This window comes from Tiliqua scincoides, chromosome 5, assembly GCF_035046505.1.
Source record: "Tiliqua scincoides isolate rTilSci1 chromosome 5, rTilSci1.hap2, whole genome shotgun sequence".
In the NCBI taxonomy this organism is placed as follows: domain Eukaryota; kingdom Metazoa; phylum Chordata; class Lepidosauria; order Squamata; family Scincidae; genus Tiliqua; species Tiliqua scincoides.
The window spans coordinates 80,878,355-80,896,932 of record NC_089825.1 but is presented as its reverse complement, the minus strand read 5'-3'; the positions used below and the strand labels follow the sequence as shown (position 1 = coordinate 80,896,932).

At 44.0% G+C, this 18,578-nt stretch overlaps 1 protein-coding gene across 3 annotated transcripts in view; it reads left to right on the top strand.

Moving 5' to 3' along the window:
* SLC25A39 (solute carrier family 25 member 39) overlaps positions 1-15,022 on the top strand; it is a 441,295-nt gene extending 426,273 nt beyond the window's left edge. The window contains exons 4-12 of one of the 3 annotated variants that reach the window (XM_066626837.1): positions 2,413-2,457; positions 5,274-5,383; positions 6,796-6,863; positions 7,518-7,642; positions 9,066-9,239; positions 9,909-10,018; positions 10,520-10,601; positions 13,185-13,262; positions 13,817-15,022. In XM_066626837.1, coding sequence (XP_066482934.1) covers positions 2,413-2,457; positions 5,274-5,383; positions 6,796-6,863; positions 7,518-7,642; positions 9,066-9,239; positions 9,909-10,018; positions 10,520-10,601; positions 13,185-13,262; positions 13,817-13,935 — 911 coding nt within the window. In that variant the 3' untranslated portion in view covers positions 13,936-15,022. The remainder of the gene's footprint in view (positions 1-2,412; positions 2,458-5,273; positions 5,384-6,795; positions 6,864-7,517; positions 7,643-9,065; positions 9,240-9,908; positions 10,019-10,519; positions 10,602-13,184; positions 13,263-13,816) is intronic. The other 2 variants (XM_066626838.1, XM_066626836.1) reach the window with 2 other exon arrangements.
* The last annotated feature ends 3,556 nt before the right edge of the window (positions 15,023-18,578 follow it).

Here is an 18,578-nt window from a genome sequence, read left to right as displayed (position 1 = left end):
TGAGGTAAGGTTTGTGAGACCTTTCCAAAGAATTTGAAAACGTTTGTGCGTTAACAATGATTTTGTAGTGTTGCTTGTTAGCCATCAAGATGATTCATTAACAAAAAGAAAAGCAGGTAAGTCACGAAGCACATCTGGTTATTTACTAACATTTAACATTTCAATAAACATTAAAATATTAACTAACTTTGAGTTACTGCATTTGGAAAATTTGTGTGCCCATAGATTCCCAGGGAGTTTGAAAACCGCAGTAAGTTCCTGCGGAGGGGGGGAGGCAGCAGGGACGGGGGGAAGGCAGTGGCGGGATCTCCAGGATCGCACTATTCGGGGGCTGCAGGGGCTTGGATACACTTACCAGAGCCTCCTGCAGTCTCCCGGGGGTACAGGAAGCTCTGCACGGCTGTCTGCAGGGCTCCCCGATGATTCAAAAGTGAAAGTGGAACGATCGCCTCCCTGCCTCCTGTCTGCCCCCACCCCTTAAGGGGAAACAGGCCAGGGCCCACAGGCTGGGGCGTCATGATGCCCCAGTCTGAAAAGCCCTGGCTTATACTATAGGTCTCGAAAAATAACGGTTCCTGTAACCAGTTGCAGGATCTGGCAAGTTCTGAACTATTTGCTCTTTCTCTGCTGTTTCTTTACTGTTTCCACCCAACACTGATCTTCCACCAGGAGAAGGAAAACACCATTCCACCTCTGTTGTGTTTTCAAAGAAAATTCTGTGTTTGCTGAGATGCAGAAAGAACTTGACCGATGTACACGTTTTCAGTATTCTTTCCTGAATACTGTACAAAGTCACCAGGAGATAATGTTGTAGTCTCAGCTTGGGTGGTAGATCAGTATTGGGCAGTCTGATTTTGACAACTTGCTTGTTTCTGATAAAACCTCCTGATTTTAAAAATGGAGATGTGAACAGAAAGTGTACAAGGTGTAGTCAATGATGTATGGCTCCGCAGGATGGATAAAATGAGCAGACTATATATTAGCAAGTGTAAGTGTATTTTAGGTGTTGTATTTTAGAAAGTATAGGTTATCAAGTTTTTTCTTGTGTACCATCTACTTCATCTTTCCCAATTAGAATTACATGTGTCTTTAGGGGTTTGTTGCTACCTCTTCAACTCAGACACACCCTCTCTCTTCCACAACCATGTAGAAACACAGCTATGCCTCGAGAATATATGTATACTGAGTTAGGCCTACCATAACTCAATGCAGGCTGCTGGCTGTGATCTTGTTGGTGTTCAAGTACAGGAGACCGACCACTTTCTGCTGGACTGTGTATGGAGCAAGTTCAAGCCAAACAGAAAGCCAATTCCATTTTGGAGACTGTGTTTCCATAACCACGAAAAATGATTGTTGCCAAGTACTGTAAGTGCAGGTACTTTGACGAGTTGGGTCATGAAAATTCTTTTTACTTACAATGACTAGGGCTTTTGTGCACTGGTTCTGCTCTTTAAAAATATTGGGCAATTAGGCATTTTGTGGTAACAGAATAATTATACTTTTAAACTTTTTATATCTCCTTGTTCATTTTTAAAAAACTTAATTGAAGAAAATGAAGACCTAACTGCTCTCCTTGGACTCTTGTGCACATTTAGTGGAACTTGCATAGTTCTCTTGGCTGTCTGTATTTTAAGAGGTTGGTTATTTGTCATCCATGAACTTGGTATTTCTGTTAGAGATTTTGGACTTCCTGCCCAATAATATGGCCAAGGCAACAATTAAACATGCAAAAGTTGCCTGGGGGCTTGTCTGAAAGTTCAGGAAAAATACTTTGTATGTCCCTGCGGAATCTATACCACTTAAGTGCTGTTGGGGAACATTCAGGCATGCATTTTTTTCCTCATCTATGTTCTGTTATATAGTCCTTGGAAACAGGTATTTTTCTGTGTTGTGAAATTTGGCCCTTAAAGTACAAAATTGGGACTTAATTGTGAGCTATAGTGGGCTGGATTGGAGCTTTCTTTGTGTTGTGTCATGGTGGGCAGATTTGTAACTGTAGCTCTTTGATGCTCTCTGCATATTCTTTAATTGGCTTATGTCCATACAGGGACCAGCCAGAACAGTTTAAGCCACCCATCTCTTGCAGTTCTCAGTGTCTTACCTTGCCCCGTATCTATTGAAAGTCCTGCTCAGTTTTCCCAGATTCTGCAATTTTGCTAGGCACTGGCCTTTTCAGCTAACAACCATAAGCACTAAGTGTCTATCGACATTTACTTTATGAATTTGTGAAAACCAGTTCAATTATGCAGGTACTTGAGAAAAACAGATACCTGCTTGTATCCCTCTGCAACCAGACTCTCCAAATGGTGACTTCATATACCTCACCCCAACTTTAGGTCCTCATACACCCTCACCTGTTTCCCCTTTTTCATCTTACCCTGTTGCTAAATATGTCCATGTTGTGTCTTTCAGTGTTTTCAGTACAGTCTATGCCCTGGAGCATTCACCAGCCCAAATGTGAGTATTTCAGGCACTTTCCCATCTTGGCTGCCACATACAGCTCTCTGTGGTTGCAGCTCTGACCCCTTTACCGCTCACGCTCCTAAAGGAGAGAGCTGTGGGTTCTTTCTTCCCCCTCTCCTGCTTACTGCTTGAAGGAAAAATGTTGTTTCTCCTTCATTGAGGGAGTTGGTGCTCTTTTACCAGGGCTGGTGTTAAACAGTGACTGAGAGGCTGAGCTACAAATCAGGAAGTTTCTGATTTGAATCTTGCCTCTGCCATAAACTCACTAAGTCAGGCTAGGTATGGCCCTATCTCTCTTAGCCACTCTTCTCCAATAGGGGAATAATAATACCATCCCACTTTACAGGATGGTTATTAGAATTGCAAAAAGATCACATATGTGAATACTTGAATGCACTGCATAAATGCTGGCTGTTATTAGTGCAAAGGGCAAGATTAGATATGTGCTGGTGCAATCTAATTGATTAGATGACAAGGTTAAGCAGAAACTTGTTTCATGTGTATGAGCACTGTGTGTTCTCTGTGCCCAGAAAAGTAAAATGGTTTGTCTGTGTCTCATGGTGGTGGTGCTTAATGTCATGCCACCAACATCTTGATTGAAACCAGTGCACCGGAATAATCATGAGGTGGGGGTAGAGCAGAAACCCAAGATCCTAAATAGCTTCATTTCTTTGTCATGTCCTATGTAAGGAAGTCACTACACCTTCCCTTATTAGTACACTGTCATCATGCTTCAGAGGTATGGGGTAGCTGTGAGCCTTTGTTCATCTAGTTCTTTTGGTAACTCCAGTCTAAATGTTTTTGCATGCAATTAGTTTCATAGCATCACCATGTATGACAGTCATCATACATGTTAGTGCAAGTCTGCAGCTTCCTCACTTGTCTTTCTTTGGAAACTGAGCTTGTGTAAAAACAGGTAGTACGGCCTTTCACGGGCCACCCTTGCAGATGGGAGAACTACATACAGGTATTTGAATGTTCCTTGTAGGAAAAATACTCTTAGCTACCTCCTAGAGCCAGGTTTCACCCTCAGTCATTTATTAAAGAGTCCCTTTACAAGACTCACCACTGTCCCCCATCATCACTCTGACAACTCATTGCTGGGACTTCTGCTGCTGGAGAGTCTCTGGCTATCCGATTACAGCATCTCATTGTGTGAAAGCATAGAATTCTTTTTATTGGGAATCTTCATGTGGAAGGCCTACAACTCTTTTCCCTTGGGATTTTCTCTGGTTCTGAGATGCATGTTATCAGAGTAGTATGTATCCTGCATGCAGCAGCTTGCACCACCCATACTGAATTCTGTAATTGAGTATAGTTATGTTGAATAAGTATATCTTCACATATGTTTAATTTTAATAAGTATATCTATCTTCAGGTATGTTTCTGGTTCTTTGATTCTGAATTCTTCAGATTTGAGCTGCATCAAGCATAATCTTTCCATTTTTCTCTAAAATCAGAAAAGCTAGAATGCTTTCTTTAACAAAAACTGAGAATGTCTGTCAAGTTGAATGCCAAGTAGTACAGAATACACATGCATTTATTTGAGTGTTGGTGGACAAAGAGGAGGGAGAGACTATTTCCTACCTTCCATTTTTTAGCTAATTAACCCTGCAAACCTTTTGTTTGTTCTTTGTCTCTCCATCCTTGTGCTGTTCTTTTCCTTTTCATGTACTGCAATTTGCCACAGCCTTGCTTAAATCCCATCCAACCTGTGCCATAATGGAAGGGAGCAGGTGCATTTGGAGCTAATGGTGGTGGTAATGGTCTGGAGCTGGTGATATTTCAGCGTGGTATTTCCCCAATGTATTCTGCTTGTCTTTCCATTTTGTCTCAGCTTTGTGAGGGCACATCTCTGTCTCCACAGAAACAACTTGGTCTCATTCCATGACCTGTTCCTGGGCCTACGGAGGAAGGTTTCTGTTGTGTCTAAGCCTGCAAAGCGCTCTGTGCAGTGGGGTGAACAATGGATGCATTATGCAACACACAATTAACTTGCACATTCATTACCTCATGAGGCCATAGCTATTAGTGCAAGAGTTTCAAAAAGAAAAAAAAATGACCTGTTCATGAATTAGTGGCCACTGGCCATAAGTAAGAATGTTGCCAGAAAAATACTAGACTAGACATGGGCAAACAGTTGATAACTGTCTCAGGCTGCAATCCTATACATATTTTCCTGGAGATAAGCCCCATTGGGCACAATGGGACTTACTTCTGAGTAACATGCATAGGATTGTGCTCTCAGTCTGATCCTGCATGTGAGTCTGGGGCAGCTGCTGAGACAGTGCTGGGCTGCATAGGTCTTTGGTATTGTGCAGTAATGACATTCAGGGAGGTTTCAACAGAATCCAAGGAAGTTGAATTTTTCTGCTTTTATTACTTCAGGAGTGGGAGTGAGCCAGGCACTCCTCACTTTGCCCTGTGGCTGATAGACCAATGCTAATGTCTGTGGACAGCTGGCTTCTTGCCAGTCCTGACTAGCAGGGCAACAAGATTCTAGTGCCTCCCAGGGTGTGATCATTGATGATCTGCTATCTTTCTGCTTGGGCTGCATTGGGTCCTTAACCTTCTCCTTTCTTAGCATACCAATATACAGGCCTAGAGTAACCATTGGAATTCACGCAGCCTTGTTCTTGGGGGTGGCATCTATGGAGATGAAGTTTGTATACTATTTGTGAGCATGTACGTGGAGTAGGTGGCTTAATATGAGGAATGTGTTCTGAAGCAAAGATGCTTCTTTGCTGATGGCATGATTTTTTTCCCCCTCCTTCTCTTGAGTTCCGTTCCTTTTGTCTCCTCATCAACAGGGAAATGCTTCCTTTACTGCAACGGCCTCATGGACCATCTATACGTATGTCAGAACGGGAATGGCTGCACGGCCTGGTACAAAACCCCCACTCGTTTCACAGGCACCTTGGTAAGATCTTGCTGCTAGCAACGACCCAGTGGTATTCGCATGGCAGAGGGCTGAATACTCTGCCAGCTGAAAGATGCCAGTTAGGGTTCAACTATAAATCAGCTCAAGCCTCTCACCATTGGTTTGAGCTTGTCACATTAAGCTAGTATGTTGAGTGGGGAAGAAGGCAGGTCCATCAGTGTTGTGGCTTCTCCCCTTGCATGCATTCATGCATTCATTCCCTTTAAAATGAATCTCTTGTTCTCCCTTTTGGACTTCCAGATGGATTGCTCTGGAAATTCATGAAGACATGGCCAGGGAGATAATCTGAGGATTGATGATCTGTGCCTTGATGTCCAGTAGGCCTTTGTCCTTGTTTAGGAAGCAATGCAGAGCAGCTGAGGCATCGCTTCTTTATTAACATTGGTGTCTCACTGTAGAAGTATCAGACATTCAAGCCTCAACTCAATCCATCCTCTCTAGTCCCTGTTCCTAATTGGCTATAAGGTAGTGGTCCAGCCTGGAAATACAGTCAGTCTGTAGAGCTCCCATTGCTTCTGGGGCATGCTGCTCATCCCTCTGTTCAACTGATGATAAGGTGCACCCAGAAGGAAAGAGGTGATGGGGAGAAGAGAATGAGGTGCCTGGGTTACTCTTCAGAATAGGTGAAAACAGGCACTGCTCTGAGCAACTGATGGTCTTGCCCAGTGGTCTTGTCCGCAGTACTAGATCTCCAAGCCCAATTGAACCCTATTGGTAGCTAGTGGTACAGAGCAGTCATCCATCTGACTCTGCAGCCTATATAGAACACTCTCCTGGAAAAGGTCATGGCTATGAACTTTCTTTCAGATTGTCTTGGCCATCCTCTTTGAGGGCTGAACTAGACACTGCAAGGAGTTGAGTGGAACCAGCCCCCCCAGCTCTCTTTTTCTACTCTAAAAATTAGCTTTAGATGAGAGCATTAAGAAGTGGAAAGGGGGAAAGTATGCCTAACTCTTTCCTTCCCTGCCAATTCTCCACTATAACCAGCCTTACTGCCATTTTTCTTCTTGGAGAGTTCAAGGTACATATTTGTCCATTACAGCTTTGGAAATCTGTGGAAAGGAGAGAAGTGGCTTCTGGGCAGCTTTGCAGCAATTCAATAACAACCACTTCAGGTTGTCCCCTCCAGAATTGGTCTTCTGGTGTGAAAATAAGCCATGTCTGGAATTTTTCGCATGCACTTGCTTGTAACATTCAATTTGGGCCTGAGAGTCTCCCATTTAAAGATAGTTCAGCTTTGCCCAGGAGATGTAAAGTTTTAGCTAAGAATGAGAAGTTTCCAGAAGTGTTAAAACAGGCAAGTGGAAGGAACATGTTTATGTTCCTAAGTGCACTTGAGAGTTTTATTTCTGCTGATCTATCTCTCCTTCCTTGCTTCTTGCTTATTCTAGGATGCTTTTGTGAAGATAATACGCTATGAGGGCATCCGATCTTTATGGAGTGGTCTGCCGCCTACTTTGTGAGTCTGAGCATGATTTGATTTCTTTTGGTTGTAAGCTCCAGCTTATCCCAGAGATTCGGGTCATATAACTTTTCTGTTTAAAAACTTGTCTTTGAATGAATCATTTTTAATTTAATGCTAACTTCATACTCTGTCTAAGGCTGCATTCCTATTCACACTCACCTAGTCCATTGACTATAATAGGACTTACTTCTGAGGTGGCATGCCTAGGATCAGGGTCTGCCACTTGAACCACAGCCAGGGTCCTCCTTTGTGGGAGGATGCCAAAGGTCATTTTAGTGACTGCCTTCCAAATTCTGAGGTGTAGTTTGTTTTGGAGTATGATAGACTGCAACCCCATAAGAATAACCTCAGTCTTTATCTTGCTGTCGGGGCAGGAGGAAGTGTACAAGCAACAGCATAGTCTTCATGGTTATAGATTGAGCTGTTGAAATGTATAGATGTTTTTTGTTAAAGGCTGGGAAACCAGAAATGGTGTTGAACCAAGATCCCTGGTCTTTATTTGTCTGCCTCACTCACCCCACTGCCCACCTGACTGGCTTTGCTGGAAAGTTTTGGAGCTCCTTGTGCCAACTTTATGACTCATTAGTGATTGAAGAAATTGGGTTCTGCATGTGTGCAGATTGTGCTTAATGGCTGTAACCTCAACAGAGTGATGGCTGTGCCTGCCACCGTGATCTACTTCACTAGTTATGATCAATTACGTGATTTCCTGCGTGCCAAGATGGACAGCCAAGGGTGCTACATCCCACTGGTGGCTGGGGCCATTGCTCGATGTGAGTATTAACTTTCCTCCTATAAACACAGGAGTGTTTATATACTTTGTAGGAGCTGCCTGCCTTGTTGCTTTGAAATAAATATACATTTGTTTTTAATCTCCTGAGCTGTTTTGACAGTCATTCTTTCCCCAGTGGTTTGGCAACTGTGTTTTGTCTCAGCTTTAGGAAAGGAGTGACTTGGGGCTTGGAACAGGATTGCCTGGAGACAGGGCCTCTTGTGCTTTTCTTGTCAACTGCTGGAGGGAATGTGTTTGCTCCATTAAACAAAGGGAAGATCCACATCCCCAAATATGTAATGTGCACATGCCAGTGAACTCCAACCAACTGCATGTCCTCAGCATGTGTAACAAGGACATGGCAGCTCCCCGTCATAATTGACAGATTTACCTTGTAGCAAACACTGATGTAAGAGGACTCTGGAAGCCTGTAAAAAGCTAGTGTAGCATAGTGGCTAACCATGTGAGTGGTGAACCACAAATCTGGTCATTCAGACCTTACTTTGAGCCTAACTCATTAGGTGGTCTGAAGCGAGATACTTGTCTGCCAGCATCCCCCACATCTATAGTATGTGCGGCAATGCTGGCCTACTTTGTAGGGTTGTCATGAGGATTACTGAGATGTACTTGAAGCAGCATGAACATTTGAAATGTGATTTATAGATGCATAAAATATTTAAATATCCTAGCTGTTGCACAGGTATCTGGAAGGGCTTTGGATCAGAAAGGGGTATATTTGATACTGTTCAAAAGGTGTGCATATAGTGTAGCCATTAGAGTTTTGCTGAATGGTTAACTTCACTTGGAAATAAGAGTGTGTGTGACCTTTCTACAGGGCACTAGAAAGCACCTAAAGTACAGACTGGAAGCCTTCTCCCCCCTTCTCAGAACTATAGTATAAGCACAGCCTCCATGTTAGAGGAGGACTATGGCTGGATACTACAATGAGCCCCACCTTACAAACATCTTTTGGCACTTCATTGACTTTATATTCAACACCATCCCATATAGACAGTTATCCCAGGTTGGTTCCTTCCAGCTCTTTTTCACTCTGCCTCTGAAAGCCAGAATGGCAGACTCGGCATTCAGGCACATGGTACCTTCAGAGTCCTCAATTTTGGTGATTGGCAACAGGGTGAATAATCATTCTCTCACATCCTTCTTGTTCCATTCCTGTGGGATCTCACTGACCAGGTAGAAAACAGTTTGATGGCCCTTTGGTGAAAGGCCCAGTATGGCAGTCCTTGTGATGCACAGACATGTAGAGATTGCCTCTGTTTCCATGCTGGATGCCGCATGTAATCCATGGTACTGTTTTGTGCCATTCATGTGTTCCAGTTGGTGCCTGGGGCTGGGATGGGAGGATACTTACCTTGATAGACACAGGTTTGATTTTGCATGCCATTCTGAACTCTCTTTCTTAGTGGGCGCGGTAACTGTGATCAGCCCCTTGGAACTCATCCGGACAAAGATGCAATCCCGCCAGCTAAGCTATCGTGAACTGCGTGTCTGCATCCAGTCTTCTGTGGCCCAGGATGGATGGCTTTCTCTCTGGAGGGGCTGGGGACCCACAGTTTTGCGGGATGTTCCCTTCTCTGGTATGGATACATCAAGGGGAAATGGGGGCAGGGACAGTACTCACAGAGAGGATTTTAAGCAGCTTGATATACATTACTTATGGAGAAGTAAAAAAATGTAGTGAACTTTCCTGATTTTTCCACTTGCCTTAAATCTTTCTGTCAGCACAGAGGCTCCTGTAATGCCTCAGCGTCCAAATTTGAGAGTCTCCGCAGCATGGGGAGCCCTGTGTAGGCTGGTGTGGGGGCTCCCCACATCCCCAAGAGGCTGCCACAGGCAGCAGGCCCCTGCACCCCTCCTAAACTGTGCATTCCAGCAGATTGCATCTCTGCCTTCCCCCCTCCCCGCCCCGTAAGGGGGGCGAGGCCAGGGCATAGTGACACCCTAGTTTGAGAACCACTGCTCTAGGTTGATGAGCAGGTGGCATGGGCCTTTGGACTCCATGCCATTCCTATCTGAGCAATGACATTTCTGCCTTCCCCATGAGTATGTGCCTTGACTGAATTGAATAAACCTGGAATCTTTTTCTCCAAATGAAGAGTGTCCTTTACAGGCTTTCCTAGGTGTGATAGCTGCAAGTCTAGCAAGCGAGCATGCTTTTCCGAATATTCTAAAGAAGTATAGTGCCCATAATCCTCTGCCCCTCACCAACATTTTCTGATCTTTTCTTCTTCCTGTTTCCCTTACAGCTCTCTACTGGTACAACTATGAGCTGGTGAAAGACTGGCTATGCAGTCAGCTCCATCTTGATGAGGCCACTTTCATGGTCAGCTTTGCCGCTGGGGCTATTTCTGGCATGGTGAGTGTCTGAGATTTGCCGTTCTTCCATAAGACCTTGAGATATCACATGAGCAGAGGGATGGATGGCAAAAGGGCCTTCAGGCTATTGCTCTGTAACTGTGGCACAGGGCACTTGCCTCCTCTGCCCAGTTTCTGCAACTAGAAGAACTGCAGAGGTGGTGGCTGTCTCGCTGTTTCTGTCTGTGTAGGTCAGCAGAAGTGGACATGCTTCTGTGTTGTAAGGTAAGATTGCTAAAGTGCCATCAGTCAGACTTTCCCTGGCACAACCTTTCTGAGTGGTGGAGTTTGGGGGAGGGCATAATTTTTTAAAACACTAATTAACTCTGAATTGTTAACATTTTTAAGCAACCTTTTTTCCTCCATAGCAATTCTGAACAATAGGGCCCATTGGAGATGGTTGTGCAAAACAAAAAACCCTCTGTTGACCAGTGTTGCTAGTCAGTTGTTGCCACCTACTGCAGCTGGTGGTGGCTGACTGATGGTCCCTCCCGTCCCCCAGGTGGCTGCTATCCTGACACTTCCCTTTGATGTGGTGAAGACCCAGCGGCAGATTGAGCTGGGAAACATGGAGACACTCCAAGGTGAGAGGCAGAACGTTTTCAGGGGAAGAAGGCCACTATCGTCGTCCTTGCCAACAGTTAGCCCTTCCCTTGAGCACATAGATGCACGCAGGTTCAGTATTGGGATGAGCAATGCCTAGCAGCAGGTGTAGAAAGAGTATCAGAGCACAAAAGTCAGAGATAGAGAAAGTTAGATCAGAGTGTCTGGACTGAAGGGAGCACAGCCAGTCCTCCTCCACTGGCAGGAGAGATAAGCAGATTTGCGTATAGGGCTCCCAGCTAATTGATTGGAGTAATTGCTTTGTATTATTATAAGATTTATATCCTGCACTTTCCCCTCCACTCAAGACAACTGTGAATAAATTGAAGACCCAGATACCCCAGTTGTATGGTTTCCTAGTCCTCTTTTGTGGGATGAGTGCCTGAGGCCATTGCTTCTGAACCCGAAGGGGTAGCATTTCTTACTCCCAGGGACAGGAACCTGATACCAGCCCCTTGAAGATGGAAGTGGTAGCATAAACAGTTGCCTTGGCCGGTCTCGGCTCCCTGAGGCATGTGCACTGTGAATCTTTTTGCAACCCTTAAAACGCACCCGGAGGCACATTTAGTAGCTAGTGGGTGCACTTTACAAAGTGCATGGCTTTGCAAAGTGCATGGCTCACTTTACAGGTTGTGCAGTAGGAAAGGCACGTGTTCCATCTCATGTATATGCCATGTGGCACTGGGAACAGATCCCTGGTTTGTGTACTCCTGTTGCACAACCAAAAACTCACACCTGCCTTACATATACATGACATCCAAAATTTATCTTTAAAAATCAAACTGTGAAGGAGTAGTTGTAGACAGATCTGTGGTGGTGGAATTGGCATCTGCTGAAAAGGAGGGATGTTTCCTGCTCTACCCTTATGAAAGGTTGGGAAAATGGATGAGAGACTGTGCAGTGTTTAGTTAAATTGAGGCTGGGTATAAATCCCCCCCCCCATTTTTGTAAATAACAGGCCCACATTTGCGTATTAAGCCACCAATAACACCATTTCCCACCATTGGCAAGGTTCCCTTCTGAATCTCAAGCAATGTATCCAGAATCCTTTTATGTCAATGTCTGCAGGCCAGTCTTTCTCCAGTCCCTATGAAAATTGAGTTTTCTTTTTCCCTGTTGACTTTCACCTGTCCCCCCCCCCTGCCAGCTTTCCTTTGTTTGAGCCCGTTTGCTTGAGCTTCTCTGTCCCTGCTAATGCCCATTTGCTGAGAACGTGGAAGTCCCTAGTATTAAAACTGACATTGTTTGGGCTGATAGACTGTGGTCGAATAATGTTGACCCTTTAGCCTGCTGCTGTGGGGGGCATTCTCAAAGAATGAAGTACAAGTGGTTCTTCAAATTATCCAGTGTAACTGGCAATCCCTAGAGTCAAAGAACCTGTATTATACTGATGAAAGAAGCTATTCTCACTTAGCTTTAATTGGCACCAGCTGTTGGTCATCAACTGCTGGCTTTAAAAAGTTCACTATTGATCTTAAAGTCTTGCATATTTTTTAGTTCCCTGTTGGTCTTAAAGTCCCAGATCCTTGTATTTTTTGAGTGCCAGTAACCATTACAGTCTCTTTACAGTAACCATTACAGTCTCATTACAGTAACCATCTCCTCTCTTCTATTCATGTTGTTCCAATATTTATGTCACAGTGGCCTCTCTGTAGATTTGAGGGTGATAATGGCTAGTAGTAGATAATGCCTTTGTCTGCTTCCAGACTGGGCATAGAATGGAAGTTTCTCCTTCACACCCATCCCCATTTCCATTGTTCAAAAAAAATAAAAGGACAATTGTTCCTTTTGAGAGCAGCTGCCTTGGCAGTGTATTGTTGCATCACAAGAAATACTTTGGGAAATGAATGAAGAGGACTGGCCTTCCAATTGGCTTATCAGAATTACCTCTGATAGCTCAAGAACTTGGCTAGTATTCTTGTACAAATAATGGACCTACAAGTACAGTGTGACATGGGAATCTGCCTGTGTTCTGATTGTGATGTGAATGTTGATGAAGGAGGAAGTGCTGGGTGGGAATGTTTCAGTTCCTTCCCAACATTCCTCAGTGCTGTTATCCAAGTCAAATTACTGGGTATTGATGATATTGAGTAGGCTTGCTCTTCTTTGCCATGTACTGAACAACTTGGCTGGGACCTGCATGGTTGAGACAGTACCTTTCCCTATGTATAAGCCCCCTTACTTATTAAGATTGTTGGGAAGGATTCTGCCTCATATGTCATCTTCCATGTATGGAATTGGAGAACTGCTGTAGGGAGGAGCAGGATCACTTCAGCAGTTCCACCCACAAGCACACACAAATCTTTGGAACAGGATCCCAGAGGAAGTTTGTCAGTGCACCGATTTGTTTGCTTTGCCAGCAAAATGCAGAACCCAGTTATTTGCTGTGTGTGTTAGGAAGAATTGAGTTTGAGTCGTCTGACCTAATGCTTCTTCCTAAAACTAAATTGCTACTGAATTTTATTGCTTTGTGGATTTTATTTTTTCTACTGTAAGTTGCTTTAAGTAAAAGGTAGAGAATAAACATTTTAAATAACTTCTTTCACTCTCTTCCCCCTGCTCAGTAACTGCTTCCAAGTCTTCCACCTGGCTACTTATGCAGAGGATTCGGGCAGAATCCGGTACCCGAGGACTCTTTGCAGGTGACTGGTATTGTCCTTTGCTGTTGCCCTTACTCAGACTTCCACTGTGCAGTGTAACAGAGCCAGCATGGAATAGTAGAAGTTAGTTAGATCTGGAGTAGAGATTCCTGAGTGGAAATGCCTCTTCACTTGTAAACTCTTGAGATGGCTCAAGAGAGTTGAATATGTTGGTCTTTCTTTATCTCAATTCCTTACCCTGCATTCCTTAAAAAATAAATCCTAGGGATAGGGAAAGAATCTCTGGTGATAATAATGTGACCTGTTTTAAATTGAACATGGACAGACAATGGCACATGGGCCAAAGCAAAGAGGAAAGCCAAGAACACATGGGGTCTTTCTTAATCTTCTTCACTGAATCAAATAGGAAGCCCTTTAGCTTTCCCTTCCAGGAAGAAAAGCATCAATGTCTTGGTTCTACCTTCTCCCCCCTCCCCACTCTTGTTCCAGTCCTAAGCTCTACTTGGCTAAGCCTAGTTGAGGGCATGCAGGTTTGGGCCCATTTTTTGTGTGTGTTTGTGTCTGTTTGTTCATTCTTTTCTCTCTTCCACCTGTAGGTTTCTTGCCTCGTGTCATCAAGGTAGCCCCAGCCTGTGCTATCATGATCAGCACATATGAATTTGGCAAGAGCTTTTTCCAGAAAATGAACCAAGAACAGACGCTCAACAGCCTGTAAGGTCAAGAGATGGCACCTCCAAATGGACCAAAACCCCTGTTGATAACAGAGAAAAGGGGCTGAGTTTGTGAATGAGGACTAGCAATTATTGCTATTGGTCAAGTTTGAGAAGACCACACCCAGGAAATATTTTGCTTGCTTTTCTTGTAGGATCTGTGTCATGTTGAGCAACTTTCAGGTGCCTTTTAGCTAGTTGCTTCTCTCCCACCACTCTCTTTTACTGGGTAGCAGTTTGGTGATTCAGTCTTAGTATCACTCTGACCTTGCTCATGGTCAAATTAAGCTCTTTGGATTCTGAAACTTTTGGACCTTACAGTAGCTCACTGTGAAGAACCATTGCTCCAACCAGAGCATTGTCTCTCCCCCACTTAGCCTCAAATCAAGAGAATTTGCAACAAAGACTGACTACCAAGTACAAACAGAACACATCTTGTTTCTGTAAATGCAGGAGGTGGTGGGAGGAAAAAGAGGAGGAAGTGATCTAACCCCAGCCTTCGAAAGCAAGAAGATTCTTCCTCCTAATGAAATCTTTTTTGGTGGACCTCCAAAGACTTTGAAAATTGCTCTAGACAGACAAAGACCTCTCCATCCCTGCCTTAATTTGATAGTGTCTTTTGGCCTGCACCCCTGCTGTTCTGTCACATAACCTTTTGTGTGCATGAGGGATACACTGGCTTGCGTTCCAGCCCCGCTACTTGACTTTTGGGGGGCTCCAGATAGAAACACTGGTTTTTGAACACTCAGGATTCTCCCATCTCCTCTCTCCACAACCCTGATGGACATCTTGATCTCTCAGATTAAATATTGGGTAGCACAGGCACAAAAGAAATTCAAGCTTCCCCCTCGGTTCCCTCCCTCCCAAAGCACTTGCTATGTTGAAGCACAACTGAAATGTCATCTGGCCCAAGGTGTTGCTTGTTGCCTGAGGCCTTGAGTAGTATCCTTTAGCAACCAGTGCTTACCCATTTCTCTGCTATTAACTTATGTGCCTGCTGCTTTTGTTCTTGTGGAAGGGGGGAGACTGAAATATTATTTCTTAAATAAAATTAATTTTTTAAAAAATGTATCCTATAACCAGTGGAAAGAAGACAGGCTGTTGATTTGAGCTTTTGTTTCCTAGAAGTTTTGGGTGCCCACTGGCAGCTTGCTTCTCTTTTTCTTCCTTGCATGCCTCTCATGAAAACCCTGACCTCTTCAAAGATGCTCGTCCTCTCCTGTGGAAGCTTCCGTGGTTATAGGAAGTGAAGGGGCATGGTTCTATTCCTGTTTTGTCACCTTCACCAAATAAGACTGATTCACACTGAATGTGTCCATGACCATAAACTAGTTCTCTTTTATATTCAGCTAAATCGTCTTAGTAGAAGTTCTTGGCTCAGCAGAAATAATCCAGCCATTCACTTCCCATCAACGTTTATGGTCAGCCCACATTTTACATGTGATTGACTCATCCAAATTCAAGTACTGCACACACACTTCCCCCCTCAAAAAAAAATTTAAAAAGGGAATAGTTTAAATCAGTAGTTTGAGGGAGTTGGGAATGTTGCAATGTTGTGGAGGCAGGGTGAAGGGGGGGTGGCCCCGATGGCACTGCAGCAATCCTAGCACCTTGGGGACTTGGGGCATTTTACAGTATCTTGGGGTGTCCTGGAGTCTCGTGGCCCCTTCTGCAGGCTTCCACGTGGCTGCAGTGAGCTCCGATTACCGGTTGGAGTGCTAATCACAAACTGGAAGTGAGGTCTGATTGTTGCTTGGAGCTCATGGCAGCCACACAGAGGATCACAGAGGGAGCCACAAACCTCCAGGAGGCTCCAGGACACCCCAAGATACTGTAAAATTCCATCATGATCACTGCGGTGCCCTCAGGGCACCCATTCCTAGGCCATTCCTCTTAAGGCGAACAGCCTATTTTGATTCCCCTGGTGATTTACAACCCACCAATTCTGGAACCACTGGTTTAAATGGTGCAGGTCATTCTGCCTGCCATTCCACTTACTCCATTTATGCCCTGAAGTGGGCCTGAAATGGGAGAATGAAGCTGCTGTTCTCTCAGTCCCTGCATGTGTCTCATAATGTGTTTTTAGTTCTTAAAGAGACAGTATGTACAGTATTTATCTTTAAGGGAGCTTTGACTACAGGTCATGCCTTGTTATCTACTGGGGTTCAGTTCTAGAACCCTTGGTGGATTAAAAAAAATTGGTGGATACCAAATCAATGGAAAAACAGCTTTAAAGACTCACTTCCAGGTTTCTTGCTGCTCTATTGTCCCTCAGAATGCATTGGTATAGACGCTATACTGTATTCAGTCACTCGATGGGGGGAATAATGGGATTTAATGGAATGAAATTATCATTATTTAACAGCATGAAGGTAGGAAATTGGATTTTGCTGTTTTTTTCCTTGTTACAAGGCATTTAAAGGTGGACCTCGGTTTTAGTGGTAAGTTAAATCGGGATACCAAGTCAGTGAATACTGAGGTTCAACCTTTTTATGCAATTTTGGCTTTATACTCCAGCCTCAGAATGTAACTCTCACATAAGACATAGGTCAACTATGAAGCTGCTTTCTTCTGATTACTCAAACTACTCCTAGTTGATTCCTCCCCCTCCCCATGCCTTATTAAAAGCTGCTTTGAAAATTCCCCCTCTGAAGCAGCTGTAGGTTGTTTTGGGGTATGGAGGGGCCACTGCATGAGAGGCAAGTCCAAAACCCTTTGAGATGTGCACAACTTAATTGCTTGGTTCTTTGGTTCCTGGCCTTATTACTCGGGGCTGGCATTGCATAGTGGCTAAGGCGGCATTCCTGTGCATCTGTCTGTGGGAGTATATGCTATTGAGCTCAGTATCACTGGTTTTGGGTAAGTGTGCCTAGGAGTAGGCAGAACAGCTATGAAGTGTAATGTTGGCAGCACATGCCCCCTATCTCAGCCTTAGATGAATTACCGTAAGTGGTACTAAGCAAGCCAACTGTTCTTTTGCTCTCCTTAGTTCCCCCATTTGCAATATGGAGAGAATACTGGTTTACAAGATAATGCATGGGAAGAGACTTGAGCACTTGAAATGTGAAGAACATGTATTCTCCTGGCCTATTTACATACACAAAATGGTTCTGGCTGTAGGTTTTGGAAGCCTGGCTCTATCATAATTACTGTGAGGCTCTGGGAAAGAGTCCCAGTCTCCTCTGCGTTACGTTTCTTCATTGACACACTGATGACACTATATATGCAACACTGGGCAAGGAGGAAATTCTAAGCTCAAACTTTTTAGCATTGGGACCCACTTTTTAGAATGAGAATCTGTCAGGATGTCATGGCCAGAAGTGACATCATCAAGTAGGAAAATTTTTAACAGTCCTAGGCTGCAATCCTATCCACACCCAGCAGTAAGCCCAATTGACTATCATTGTTAAAAGCATATATATAGTAGCTTGTTAAAAGTACAAATATGTAACATTTCCCCAAATGCAGTTGCATCCATGGTAAAATCAAGATATTAAAAATAAAATATTGAAATGAATGGGGACCCACCTGAAATTGGCTTGCAACCCACCTAGTGGGTCCTGACCCACTTTGAGAAACACTGCTCTAACAGTGTGTTGCTATCCTACAACAACTGAACACTAGAAACACGTGACAGTAGAAGCAGTACTGAGCATGTGTGGGTATCGAAAGGTGCATGTCAGAAAAAAACACTTCAGGCCTGTCCCATTGTACTACCAGCAATTTTGCCTGCTTTAATTATCCATTTAGTCCTAACAGCCACCCCAGCTGCTGAGCTAGAACAACTGTTCAGATGATTTTAAAAGTGGCACTTGCACTGTGTTGGAAGCATTCTGAAGCCTGTCTGGTCACATGAGAATTGTGACAAGGGAAAGAGTCTGCTTGTACCTTGTTTGCCAAAGTCCAGCTGTGTGTGATGACCTTCATCCCAAGGCTGTTCACACTTCTGCTCCTGTTTACAGAAAGTCCCAGTGGGATAGCAACATGCAGGAGAGATCTGTAGGAAATAAGTTCTTATGAGGGTGGGGGAGTCTGGCATGATTGAGGAAGACAAAGGTGTCCTAGATCTCAAAGAAGGCCCTGCTCACTTTTATAACACCCTCCTGCCTGGAGCAAGGAGGTAGAAAGTTTTTGTTCCAAAGTGATTCTGTAATTATACAGGAACAAGATTGGATAGGGATGATGGGAAAGAGAAATGAGAAACTCTGATAACACCTTCCTCATAGCTACTTCTTACATTCCCTCTCTAGGCACACTGTGTTCCTAACAGGGCAGGTGGGAGAGATACACACAGCATTCTTTACTAACTTGCTATTTGCTGTGCAATTGATTTGAGCCAGAGAAGCTATATTTCTGACTTCCCAGTATAATTCAGAGGGTCTCACAGCTTTGCAATCTCCTGTCTGCAGAGTATCCTGCTGCTCTGCATGGTATCTTTTTTCTTTCTCCAAAAGGTTCAACTGTTAGTTGCCTAAAGTGTTCCTCCCCAGAGGCAGCTGCCTTTCAGCAATCATTTATAATATATATGTTACATATAATACACACAGCATAATTTACAAAAGCGCTTGTGGCAGGCAATCCTTCCAGTTTTCACGGTGTGTTGTAGCCTCTTCCCCCCCCCCCCATTTCTTTTTTAAATCCTGGATGG